At 47.7% G+C, this 14138-nt stretch overlaps 1 protein-coding gene across 2 annotated transcripts in view; it reads right to left on the bottom strand.

Annotated features, from left to right (window-relative positions):
- Stau1 (staufen double-stranded RNA binding protein 1) overlaps window positions 1–14138 on the bottom strand; it is a 44053-nt gene that overhangs the window by 8633 nt on the left and 21282 nt on the right. The window contains exons 2-5 of one of the 2 annotated variants that reach the window (XM_052726534.1): window positions 9080–9221; window positions 7562–7733; window positions 5587–5685; window positions 92–322 (exon numbers count right to left, since the gene is read on the bottom strand). In XM_052726534.1, the coding sequence (XP_052582494.1) occupies window positions 92–322; window positions 5587–5685; window positions 7562–7733; window positions 9080–9159 (582 nt within the window). In that variant the 5' untranslated portion in view covers window positions 9160–9221. The remainder of the gene's footprint in view (window positions 1–91; window positions 323–5586; window positions 5686–7561; window positions 7734–9079; window positions 9222–14138) is intronic. The other variant, XM_052726535.1, reaches the window with a different exon arrangement.

Below are 14138 nucleotides of genomic sequence, written 5' to 3' on the forward strand. Positions count from 1 at the left end.
AAAGCATCCAACTGCCCATGTGGTGCTGGACAGCAGCCAGGCTTCTACCCTAACCACTCCAACACTGCAATCCTGGCACACAGGCTCTCACCTTGCACGTGGGTTGGCTTTTCTTCTTGATTCTGGGCTTCACTCGCTCCACGGTAGGCAGAGGCGGCAGCCTCCTCAGCTGCTCCAGAACGGCCCTGGCTGCGTTCTTCTTGGAGATCTTCTTGCTTTTCCCTTCTCCTTCCCCTATAAACTCCCCGACTGAAACCCTGGTCACAAAGTTCTTCATGTGGGGTGGGCCACTCTCCCGGGCCACCTGTGTCAGAGGGACAGACTGAGTGAAAGCGTGACAGACACTTGTTAAAAGTGGTAAGGCACACTGCCTGGCACACTTGCTTCAAAGAAATGCATGTGGAGGGATCTAGCCCATCTGTGAACACAGGTGCAGGATATCACGGGGAGAGGAGAGGCAGGTTCTACTGACTCTACTTACAGCAGAGCAGAGGCTGGGGGTTCACCCGATTGTCAGTGACCCTACCCCAACAGATGACACTGATAATCCTCCTCACTAACTGCCAGACTCTGGAAATGAGGGTCTCCCCAAAAGGTCCCACATCCCAAAGGAAGAAAGAGACTCCCTGCAAGGATCATATCCATTGTAGAGCCCTAAACCAATGCACAAAGTGGAACCACCCCCATCCTCGACAGGGGTGTGGCACAATGCTGTGAAAAGGACCCTACTAAAAGATGCACGTCCTGAATCTAGTCCCTCAGAATGAGAGCCACTCAACTAGCCTTGTAACATACCAAGCTCTTGAAAAACGAAGGCTGAGGACTGTCACAGATGAAGGCCCTGAGCTGTATGGCAGAACAGCAAGAAACATCCCCAAGAAAAGCGGGGAGACGCAGGAAGAGAGCATATGGGAAATGACAGTCACAGCAGGGCTCAGCGTCCTATATCAACAGGGCAAGGGTTCGAATCCTTCAACCACACGCTGCTCTATCACAGGAACCAGAGTCACATCTACCACACAGTCAAGCAGTTGACTAACACTGAGACGCCTTGTGCTCTGCCAGAGGAAAAGAAAGCATGAGATGTCAACCACCGGTGAAAGGACACCGTCACTGGCCTGCTTCAAGCTGTCCTGTCAAATTTGACATTTTTGAAAACAGAAAGTTGAAAAAATTGTCCAGGAAACAAGGTCTGTCAAAGAAACAGCTGTTTGGGGGAGAGGAGCCCAGAAGTGCCCACCTCCTCAGATCAAATATGAATGATGCTGGCTCACTCTTAACCTCACAGCCCACCTGGGCCCCTCTATACACAAACCTGACTGGAAATTAACTACTATGTTCATTTATTCAACAATACTTTCTGAGAATCCTGCATGGGCCAGGCAATCTGCCACATGCAATAGAAAAGGCAGGACCCACTCAATCTACCAATGAATGTGACTGTGACCTTTCTGACTTGACAGTTACACAGTAGGAACATTAAACTGACACCATCTATAGATGAACCACAAAAGTTCCACATTACTACCCCGTGTGCTGATTTGAATGAAAATATCCACACTTGGTCCCCAGTTGGTGGCACTGAGGAGGTCATGGGGGTACTAAGGAAGTGTACCACTGTGGACAAGACAAGCACTAAGAGCAGAGCCTCACCCTGTTTCCAGTTCACTCTGTCTCACGTTTGCCACTGAAGATATCAGCTCTCAGCATCCTGTTCTTTCAGCCCATCTACCCACTTGCTTCCTCTGGAAGCACGAGCCGAAACCAACTCTTCTTGCCTTGGTTACGGTGTTTTATCACAGCAAGAGGGTACACGCTGACAATTTCTCTTGGGTAGCTGCTTGACATGTCTCTGAAATGCTACCTATTCCTAAAGCAGGTGTGGTCATGGAGAAGGAAGGGAAGTAATCTAATCCCCAGATGCCACCACAATAAAAGGCTCCAAAAAGCTCTGAGACCTGGGCAGGACAGTGACTAGTATGAACAGCTGACAAACTTAACACGAGTCCAGGAGCAGGGATTTGGGGAGCCAGATCCCCTCTCTTAACCTTGGTCACCATCTCTCCTGTATCTAAAGCTGCATTCTCATGCTACACTACCCCCAAAAAAGGGCAGTTTTCTTTTTCCTATAGGGAACACTCAGGGAGAGTGGGACACAGCCCCCACCCCGCAACTAGCCCCTGTCATTATGTGTCTGTCTCCTTCCCACCCCAGCCAGCCACATGGTGCCTCCCACCGAAAGTCGGCATGGAAGTCAGGAGGCTCTGATTTCTAGCGCAGGGAACAAGGACAGTCCTCACAGAGGCTGGTCTGGGAGGCAAGCACAGCTCTCCACCCTACCTTTGCCCCATGGTGGGAAGTGGGTACCACCAGGCCACAGGACAATCACCCCCACCTGACTGTGGGATGAAGGATGAATGTGAGATGTGAGGCAGGAGAAGGTATGCATTTTATGAAATAAAATGAGGCGATCACTCTAAATGCAGAATTAAAGTAAGAGCTTCTTCACAGAGGCAACAACAGATGCCAGAGACTAAGGAGGTGGCTCGGTGGGTAAGGGCCCACCATGCGAGCAGGAAGGAGATCCTGAGTCTGACCCCGCACTCACACAGAAAAGGAGGGTGTGTGTCACTGTGGTCACAGTCATGGGGAGGTGAAGACAGACTCACTGGGGCCAGCCAGCCTAGCTAAAATGGGGACCCAGAGACATCATTAAGAGACCTTGCTTGGGAAAAAGGTGAGCCAATGAGATTGCTTGGTGGATAGAGCACTTGCTGTGCCAAGATGGAGGACTGTGTTTGGTCACGGAACTCAAGGAGGTAAAAACTGCTTCCACAAAGTTGTCCTCTGACCTCCACATGTGTGCTATGCACACTCATTCACACACACAATAATAATTCATTTAAAAAAAAAAAGTTTGAGTTTTGGGGGACTGGTAAAACATCTTAGTGGGTAAAGGTGCTTGCTACCTGTCAGGTCCAAGGAAACAGTGTCCCCAAACTCTGATCGCTAGCCAAAAGCCAGCACTCATCAGGAACTTGTGAAGCCAGTTCCCCTCTACCAGAAGGGACCATTCCCCTTAGCATTGGCAGAAGGGACAAATGTCCACCCGTGGTGCCTGTTAGCATACCAGAGCACATGCTGGCCTCTAGGCTCCCTCAGTATCACAAGTACCTGTATAAAGTTCTCCAGCTCATTGGCCTCTGTCCCCAGATGTTCATTTCTCCTTATGCCCCTGCTATTCCGGCTGTGCCCATCTTATGGCTTCCTCTCTTGGCCCTCCCTCTGTTTCCCTCTCTCCTTCCCTTCCAGGCCAGGCCTAGTCTGCTGGCCATGTCCAGTCTACTTCTTTCTCTGCTCTGGACTCTTCCAGATGCTTCTGGCTGTTCTCTTCCTCGTTGTCTACAATAAAAACCTTCCCCTTGGCTGGGCAGTAGTGATGCACCTTTAGTCTCAGCATTTAGGAGGCAGAGACAGGCAGACCTTGGCTCTGTGGCACACATGTGGAAGTCAGAGGACAACTTTGTGGAAGCGGTTTTCACCTCCTTGCGTTCCATGTGAGTTCAAGGCTAGCCTGGTCTACAGAGCCAAGTTCCAGGACAGCCAGAGCTACACAGAGAAACCCTGTCTCAAACAAACAAAACAAAACAAAGAAAACCACCCCCCAAAAAGCAAACTTTCCACTTAAGCATACCTTAGAGTAGTCATGTCCATTTATATACTACCAAGTCTTACAATCTGAGTTCAATCCCTGGAATCCATGTGACAGGGAAGAACCAATTCCTGCAAGTTGTCATGATCTCCAATGGCATGGACATGTGTATACATATACACTCAATAAATAAATGTTTTAAAAAAAGAAAATCAAAGGAGACAGCTCCTGTGATTGAACACAACACACATGCAAATGCATGCACAAATACCTGCACACACACAAAGATGCACACACACATCTACATACACACAAACCCAAAAATAAGTAAATAAGTAAAAACAACTTTTCCGAGCTGGGTGATATAGTGCAACTGGCAGAGTTGTGGTGGTATTTTACTTGTACTGAAATGTGATTTTAATTGTATGTTAATAAATAAAGTTGCCTGGGGGTCAGAGCTATTAGAGCCATAGCAAGTGCGTGGCGGCGGTGGCGCACGCCTTTAAGGACCTGGAGGGCTGTACATACAGGCAGTGACGAGGCAGTCACGTGTTTGGGTTTACAACCAATGAGAAGGCAGAACAGCTAGACTATATAAAGACATACACACAGGAAGTAGGTCCCCTTTCGGAGAGCTCTCTTGACTGAAGAGGATCGCTGAAGCAGGAAGGGTGAGACTCTTAGCTCTGACCTCTTGGCTTTCTTCTCTGAATCAGCTCTGTGTTTCTTATTTAATAAGACGGTTGGTTACATCTACACAGAGTGCTTGTGAGCATAAGGGCCCTAAGTTCCATCCTCAGCACTGCATTAGGAATGCATGGTGGTGGACTCTGAGATCCCAGTGTTAGGGAGAGGCAGGAGAAAAGGGAGTTCAGGGTATCCTTGGCTACAGAGGAAATCTAAGGCCTGGGCTAGAGACTCTGTCTTCAAAAAACCAAACAACAAACCCTGCCCCCAACAAAACAAATCACTATCACTACCACAACAAAATTAGGGATAGGCAGCTCTCCTAAGAGTTCCAGGACAGGGGGCTGGAGAGATGGCTCAGAGGTTAAGAGCACCGACTGCTCCTCCAGAGGTCCTGAGTTCAAGTCCCAGCAACCACATGGTGGCTCACAACCATCTGTAATGAGATCTGGCGCCTTCTTCTGTATACATAATAAATAAATAAATCTTTAAAAAAAAAAAAAGAGTTCCAGGACAATCAGGGCTGTATAGTGAGACCCTATCTCAAACAACCAAAAAAGAATTTGCCGTGTGAAAAACTGCAAGGGAAACTTTAAAAAATTTTCCTCCTTGAGCTGTTACACTGAGAAACCTTGTCTCACACAAACCAAAACAAATACAAATACAAAATCTTCCTCCTCTTTCCTAGTGTACTGGGACTAGTCTGGAACAGAAATGTACTAAAATATACTTTGTTTTCCATTTCCATTCCATTTTTCATTTCCAACAACCCATTCTTTTTTTTAAAACACCAGATCTCGTGGATCTGATTTAATCCCAGCACTTGGGAGGTAGAGGCAGGTGGATCTCTGAGTTCAAGGTCAGCCTGGTCAGGCTCCAAAGCTACGGCGAGAAGCCCTGTCTCAAAAGCAAACAAACAAACAAGCAAGCAATGGTCCTGCAGGCTGTTCCTCTTGGTGCGTATCCCACAGCAAGTCTGACTAAAGAGAGACAGAGGACCCGAGAGGTGACGTCGCTTTCCAGAGCAACGGAAGGGGCAGGGCACAAGCATGGCACAGTTCAAAGAGACCACAGACACTCCAGGACAAGGACCTGCAGGAGGACAACTGCTACCGCTCTCCTGAGCACCAAGTCTGGGCCATCAGTGTGAAGGGTCACCTTATATGAGCACCAGTCTAATATTTAGGAGAAAGTTGATCCTGACAGGATTTGGTAAAAACAATGTTGTGCATGTAAAATAGGCTTACCTCAAAATTCACAGGCAAATTCCGCTTCAGTGCAATCTCAAACACTTGGCTTATTTCTGATTTATTGAGGTTTTCTTCTTCTGATTCTCTTCCATTCATCTACAGAAGAATAATTGTTATGAGTCAACTTTGAAGAGCCAGGCATGGTGGTGCACACCTTTAATCCCAGCACTCAGGAGGCAGAGGCAGGCAGATCCCTGAGTTCAAGGCCAGCCTGGTCTACAGAGCAAGTTCCAAGACAGCCAGAGCTACACAGCCTCAAAAAAATAAATAAATAAGTAAAAGAAACAAAATCGTCAGCTTTCGGTCAAGCCACCTACAGTCCCTGAACCTCAGCACTACAGAGTTAACAATGACCAGAGATGGAGGCCACTGTAATAAGCCACAGCAGCCCCTGAGGTGCAAGGATCTGGTGGTGCTGTGGAAGACACCAGGGCTGCTGGCGAGAGGAAGCATAGCTAAGTTCTCGAGCCAAAGTCAGTGGGAGGGAAATCCTCTGCGGCAGGTGAGCAGGCCGACTACCGAGGTCCTGGAAACCAAGAAGGCAGTGGGACAGAATGCCGCATGGCCCTGGCTCACGCAGTGCAGCAGGGCAACAGCCAAGGCACAAACCAATGAAGTCTCCTTAACCAGGGTAGAGTCCACCTTGGTATCAAGGTTCACCAGTCCTCCTGCCCCTTAGGAGGGATCAGAGGGGCCCAGGCCCCCTCTCTTTGAGCTGGTAACACGGGTTCTACAGAGTTCGGCAAAGACTCCGGAGGGGCTAGTCCAACACATCACCTGCAGACCTGGCCCTGGCCAGAGCTGCTAATTTCACACTGCTGCTTTCTTTTGCTAAATTCATCAACTTCTGGTTCCAGGATTAGCCCTAACAGGAGCCCACTGGTTGAACTTGCTAACAGGTCATACATAGCAGAACCAGCCAGGCTTTGCTAGTGAAAACACTGACTGCTCTTCCAAAGATCCTGAGTTCAATTCCCAGCAACCACATGGTGGCTCACAACCATCTACAATTCAATCTGGTGCGCTCTTCTGGCCTATAGGCAGAACACTGTATACATAATAAATAAAAAAAATCTTAAAAACAGTTTCCATTTCCTATCTTAGAGAATGCTCATTCTTTTTTAATTTATTTTTATTTTATGTGCACTCATATTTTGCCTGTATATATGTCAGTGAGGATGTTGGATTTGCAGGAACTGAAGTTACAGATAGCTGTGCTGGGAACTGAACCTGGGTCCTCTGGAAGAGCAGTCAGTGCTCTTACCCACTGAGCCATCTCTCCAGCCCACGGACACTCATTCTTCAGAAGTAGTCACCAAACTGTGAGGAAGTATAAACAGTCCCTGCAGAGGGCCACTAAACAGGAACTAAGGTCCCCTGGCACAAGTCAAAGTAAGCTTCCTCTGCCAGAGCTATGCAGAGCAGACAAGCTGCCATACCTACCCCTGCCCAAGCTCCAGGGTGAGCAAAAACATGCACCATGTTCTGGGACAGTGTGCCATCAAAAGATAGCAAGCGTTTCTCCAGAAATTCTGTAACTTAGCACTGCCCATCAGTGGGTTCTAGCTGGGTGTGGTGGCTCACAGCTTTGATTTTAGCACTCAGGAGGCAGTGGCAGGAAGAGTTCTGTGAGTTTGAGGCCAGCCTGGTCTACACTGCTAGTTCTGGCCAGCCAGAGCTACACAGTGAGAGTGAAGAAGAGGGGGGGGGGGGGGAGCGAGCGCACACCAATCAGCAGCTCCAACAACATGGGTCTCAGCACTGAGAAACAGTCCCCAGCCTTCCCAGCATACTCTCTCCACATGCAGGTCACTCACTCACACTGTGCCAGATGAAAGGAAAGGAAAAGAAAGGCTGCCCAGCTTTCCTGCTGAGACATTTAGGAGACACTCTCCAGGCCTCAGAATCTTGATGGCTATCACCCAGTAACTACCGACTGCTGTGGGTGTGTCGCAGGCCTGTGTCCACCTACCTCCAGCCTCTCTGGTGGAGGCTCACTCTGCAGAGTCCTCAGTGCTCTGGCAGTGGCGTCATGTTTCACAGCTTGTCTCGTCGTCGTCTTCCCTTTCCCATTAAACTGCTGTCCTCCCACAGAAAGCTCCACTTGGTAGAGTAACGGCGGCACTGGAAACGGGTAAAAGTACCTACAAATACAGGATGGGGGTCTCAGGCTCTGGTTGGTAAGTCACCCATGCCTTCTTCAGCAAATCCCACGTTTCCTGTACTGTGGTCTCATCACTGTGTCTGTAGCTAGAAACACCCTCTGTGGTGTTCGAATCTTAGATGGTCTTTTAATAAAAAACCCAGAGCCAGACAGATATCAAGGTGAAAGCTGAAAGAGAAGCAGAACAGCCAGCCACTACTTCTGACCTCTATGAAATCCTCAGTCTAAAGAGAGCAAGTTCCTGTTTCCTCACGCCTTATGTATCTTTCTCTGCCCTGCCAAATTACTTCCTGGGATTAAAGGCATGTGTGCTTCCCAAGAAAAGGCATGTGATCTCAAGTGCTGGGATTAAAGGTGTATGCCACCACTGCCTGACCTCTGTGTCTAATCTAGTGGCCAGCTCTGTCCTCTGATCCTCAGGCAAGTTTATTAGGCTACACAATATATCACCACACTTCTGTTCAGCACAATGGAGGCTGCTGAACAGAACAAAGTTTACACTGAACTGCGAGCTCAGAGCTGACAAATGGTATGCATTTGACTCCCATGCTAGGCTATACTGACAGGGTCCAGAATGGAAAGGGTGTTGGCTCAGACAAACTTCGCTCACTTTACTCTCTCAAGTCTTCAACTTGCACTTGCATGCCTCCCAAGGAACCTGGGAATTTTAAGAGTGAAGCCTTTTAGAAGGGACCCTCACTTCTGAAATCTAGCAGCACCAAGTCCAAGTCTGGTTCCTTCAACTTCAAGTTCATATTCTTGACTGAGGCTTTGCCCTTTCCCACCTCCTCAGAGGAAGGGAGGAAATAAAATATCTATTTTCATCATCGATCTATTCACTAACATCTCACTCCTGACAGCAAAGCTTTTGTAACACATGACAGATCTCATGGAGCCCAGGCTAGCCTGGCTGCTGTGCAGCAGACATGTCTCTGCTTCCACCTCTTGAGCACTGGAATTACAGGCATTCTGCAACTACACTAGGTTTTGGCACTTCTCAGTGTTAGTTAATCTTAGTATTTTAACAAAGTACAAAAAAGTCAAAAAGCAGCAGGCAGAGGGCCTCACGTGCTCAGAAGCATGTGCTGCAGGGTCCCACGAAGCAAAGGAACCAATGCGGCCAGACGGTGAGTGTGAGTGCAGCTGCTCCTGAGGAACTTGCTCAGGCCCTCTGCAAAAGCAGCTTAAACAGAGGTTGCAAGACAGCACCAAAGGCACACCTTAACCCCAGTGATGGGGCTCAGTCAGACCAAATCATGACTCAGGTCACAATTTACAGACATCACTCTAGGTAAAAGTCCAGCTATTTCCACCCCAAGCACATACCTGGGGGGGTAGGCCCCTCCGCGCATGCCGTAGCTGTAGGTGGACTGCATCCGAGAGTGGGGGTCCACGGGCTTATACATTGGTTTTCCTTCCAGTTTCACGCCTAGTGCATTGAGCACTGCAGTGGTAGGAGCTATGATTTCTGCAACATAAAAATCATACAAAGAACAGTTTCAGGCCCACTGTTCAGACACTGATGAAGCATGGCTGTAAATCAGTCTCAAAGAATGTACTGCAAAGAGCCAAGTACTAACTAGATCTACCCCATGGGTGTCCATCAGGAAACCCAAGAATCCGCATAGTGAACAGAACCACAGGAAAAACCTAGGAAGGGAAAGGCAAGTAGCTTGTTTGGAGAAGGCAAGTAAGGACCAGAAAACATCCAGATGTCTCTGACTTGGTATTACAGTGGGGCTGAACTGTGGTCACAGATGATAGGAAATCCAGTTTCATTTTCATATACATCAAGAGGAAGCTTCTACCTCAAAATCATCAACATGAGAAAATACAGACTAGGGCTAGACACGGGCCTCAGCAGTAAGAGCACTGGCGGTCCAATCATAAGACCAGTTCAGGTCCCTGCACCAACGTAAGAAGCCTGGCTCCCATACTCGCCTGTAACCCAGCTCTGACAGGAGGATTGATGGTTTCCAACCTAGCTGAGGACATGAGTTTTAGGGACAGGTCCCATCTCTAAGGAACAGACAGAAAGTGACATGAGAAATCACCTGATGTTATCTCCTGAACTCCACACACAGCACACATATCTGTGTGCATGTGCATGTGTGCAGGCACTCTCACAGAAACAAACAAAGCACACACTAGCCATCTTTCAATTTGCTCTCCTAGGTCATCCAATTCCTAAATCTTCACAAACCACTACAGCAGCCTGAAAAGATTACTGTCTCTGTACAACTCACATTTTACAACAACCCTTTGAGAGCGGGAGTGGGCGAGACCCATGGCTCAGCCATCAAAAGCACTAGCTGCCCTTCCAGAGGACCCAGGGTTAATCCTTTGTACCCACAAGGCGACTCACAACTCTAACTCCAGTTCCAAAGGATCTAACACCCTCTGCTGGCCTCTAGAACCACCAGGCAACAGTGGTACACAGGTAAAACACCCATACACACAAATCATTCATTAAAAATAAGAAGGCATCCCTTTTGGACCTTGGCTATGACACAGTAAGTTAAGGCACATGCTGTCAAGCCTGAGAGCTAAATACAACCCTACAGACTCACACGGTAAATGAGAAACAATGCAGGGAAGTTGTCCCTACTCCACACAGCACTTCATACAAGTACCCACACATATACACAATAAAGAAATCAACAAATCTTTACAACAAGCAAATACTTTCACTAGGCCTAGTGATATGGGCCTATAATCTCAGCACGTGAGAGGCGAAGGCAGAAGGATTGTAAATCTGAGACGAGCCTGAGCTGTCTATCTCAAAAACAATGAACAACTCTAGCAATAGCAAGCCTGATCAATGTCCATGAAAACCTACGTCTGGGGGGCTGGAAAGACCACCTAGCCCAGCACCACATGGTGGCTTACAACCATCTGTAACTCCAGTTCCAAGGGATCTGACACCCTCTTCTGGCCTCCAAAAGCACCAAGTGCACAAGTAGTGCACAGACGTACATTCAGGCAAACAATACACATAAAAATAAATAATCTTGAAAAAAAGAAGCTGGGTGGTGGCGCACACCTTTAATCCCAGCACTTGAGAGACAGGCCGGCGGATCTCTGTGAGTTTGAAGGCAGCCTGTTCTATAGCGTGAGTTCTAGGACAGCCAGGGTTGGTACAGAGAAACCCTGTCTCGAAGGGGGGTAAAAAAAAGAGAGGGAGAAAGAAAAGAAAATTTACCTTTAAATGCCTCTAAGATAATACACAGAGAAAAATAAAAATGATTTTTATTTTATATTAAAATTGGCTGAACTAAATTTAGACTATGAATCAAATTCATAAGAATATCAATGGTCTTGCACAATCAGAAGGTCAAATGAATTACTGTTCTTCCTCATAACAGAATTCCGTGTGCGTGTGTGTGTGTGTGTGTGTGTGTGTGTGTGTGTGTGTGTGTGTGTCAGACAGAAGACATAATTGCATTTTAGAACCACCTCAACTACTGGGCAGTGTTGGCACACACCTTTTATCCCAGCACTTGAGAGGCAGAGGCAGGCTCATCTATGAGTTCGAGGTCTACAGAACAAGGGACCCTCAATCACTTTGAGACTCAGAGAATCTATCTCGAGTAGAGAAAGACCACCACAGAGAAATCAAAGGCAAAAAGAAAGGTTGGCCTGAGCTGGTCAGAATTCACTCCTGATTACCAAGGACTGGGAACTGTAAGTAGAGGAGCGCCGCCCCCACCCACCCCCCCCCCCCACCCACCCCCCGGTCACAGCCTCCAGAAAGTGCCTCCCAAATACATCCCATGGTTCCTAATTTGCTTTGGGTCCTTGTTTGAAGCACTATGATCTACTAGCTTGCATGGAGGCAGTATTTTCTCACCACTGTTAATCATCAGGAGACAGACAATCAACACTGCTGATTGACAGATGATAAGCAATACTGCCATACTGACTTGATACAACCCTACTAAAACCTATGCTCTTGACGAGCTACATAGCCTTACCCAAGGAAAAAGGTATTTCCATCATGTTTTTCCTCAACCTTAAAAACTGTATGGGGACAGCACCTCCCCATGACTCCTCTGCAGACCACCCAGTCAAGGACGGCAGACTGGGACAGTGAGGAGGTATCTGCCACCCAGTGTAGGACCTATGCTTAGGAAGCCATCATGCCATACTGGGCAGCCCCAAGACACACTTTGGAAAATAGACTATCCTGGCCCAGACAGACTGCCAGGTTCCTCCCTTCGTGTGCTTAGAGGAAATTCCTTTCTTCCCCCAGCTGCAGCAGCTGTGTGCTACAGTTTGAAAAACTAGTTCCATCAGCTTCCCAGAGCTTATCTCCAAGTGTCAGCTGGACTGAAAAGAAGCACAAACGTGCCTCCAGGGCTTAAGCGAGCAGCTGACGGCTGCTCCACTTGGACCTTAGACACTTTTAATGGGTATGGTTTAAAAGGGCTGCTCATCACCTTCAAAAGGTAGTTCTTCACTTTTCCTTGTTTTGAGACAATCTCACTATATTGTCCAAGCACCAACACCAAGAGACACTTTGAATACAATTATGCTTGTTTGTAAAGACTGATTTTTATCTTATGTGTATGGGTGTTTTGCCTGCATGCATACCACATGTGTGCCTGGTGCCCAAGGAGGTGTTTGTGACTGAGTTACAAACAGTGGAAAGCGGGGAACTGAACTCGTGTCCTCTGGAAGAACAGTCGTCACTGCTCTTTCCCACTGAGCCATCGCTCTTGCTTCTAATTAGGCTTTTATCAGATACCAAATGGGACAATTCGAACAAGGAGCTGAGCTGGCTCAGAAGAAGAGCACATGCTGCTTCAGTTCTCAGCTCTCACATCAGGCAGCTCACAGCTAGCTGCCTTAACTCCATGTATGCCCTCTGACCTCCTCATGGTGCACAGAAACTCCTACAGGTTCACACATACACACATAAAAATATTCCACCTGTAACAATTGTTTCACATCAGAGACTTTTATTCTCCAAGGCTGAAAAAGATAACAAAGACAACTGAGAAAGCCCAACCTTCCTTAGAGACAACGGCCCACCGTGCACCATCAGCCCCCTCACCCAGACTACTGACAAGCGGCCGGCCTCACTGACTTCCCACATGCAAACAAGCAGGAAAAGAGCCTGAGGAAGGCTGCAGGCAGTAAGAGGTCCCAAAGCCTGGAACACTCATGGGAAATCATAGCACTTGGGGACTGCCCACTCCAAATCCCACACAATCTCATGTGACCTGGAGTTTTAAAAGACACACATTCCAAGGAAAGCATGTATTTTCTTGATCCATCCTGCAAGGGTAAAAGTAGAGGCAATGCTCAGTGAGCCAGGCATGGTAGTGCACATTTGGGAGGCAAAGAGAGGCAGGCCGATTGATGAGTTCAAAACCAGCCTGGTCCAGGAAGGACAGCCAGAGCTACACAGAGAAACCTTGCCTCGAAAAACCAAAATATATAAAAATAAAGACGATTATCTAAAATCTGTGAGTGTGTATCCCTTATTCTTAGCAGTTTGAAAATCTGTGGATGCCTAGAGAAGACACAACCAGAATCATTGCTGAACCACCTGTAGCTGAGTAACCTAGGAAAGTGATTATTATGATGTCTAGAGACGTCATTTACTGAAACAGCCCTTTCCCAGCACACGTGAAGTCCTGGGTTCCATCCCCAGCACTGTAAACTAAGAACAACAAAGACAGCACACAGCCGGCCAGGACAAAACTGGAACCTGACAAAGCACTGCTGCTGGAGTCGGCCAAGAAGTCCACACGCAGTCCCCTGGAGCAGACTGCCATGTCAAATCTCAGCTAAGGTACATCACTATCTCCCAGCCAGGACCGCCATTCTCCTCAAACCTGGCTTCTCATTCCTGGAACATTCCTAAAGACTGCTGTTCTCAATTGTGATCTACTTCGGACAATGATCTAGTGAAATACCATGGCCCTGGTGGGAGTCTCACGAAGTCAATACATGGAAATGGGTAGAGCACACATGCAGCTGACGATCGGATAGCTCAGGGAGCCTGACATCTGCGAAGCTGCCCTCTAACCTCCACATGCAGGGTATGGCATAGGTGTCTGCACACACAAAAGACACATAATAAATAACTTAGAGTGGTAAAACTACCCTTAGGCAGGCATAGTGATGTATGCGTTTAATCTCAGCACATGGGAGGCAAAGGCAGGCATAGCTTTGTAAGTTTGAGACCAGCCTGGTCTGCACAGTGAGTTCCAGTGTAGCCAGGACTACATAAATGAGACCCTGTCTCAAAAAGAGAAAACAAACAAAATAAAACACAATTGTAATCCCAGCATTCAGGAGCCTGAGTCAGGAGAACTACTTTGAATTCAAGGACAACCTAAGTTACACAGAGTTGAAGCCAACCTGGGCTATATGG

This window comes from Peromyscus californicus, unplaced genomic scaffold (genome assembly GCF_007827085.1).
Source record: "Peromyscus californicus insignis strain IS unplaced genomic scaffold, ASM782708v3 Scaffold_7__1_contigs__length_154581171, whole genome shotgun sequence".
Classification (NCBI taxonomy): Eukaryota; Metazoa; Chordata; class Mammalia; order Rodentia; family Cricetidae; genus Peromyscus; species Peromyscus californicus.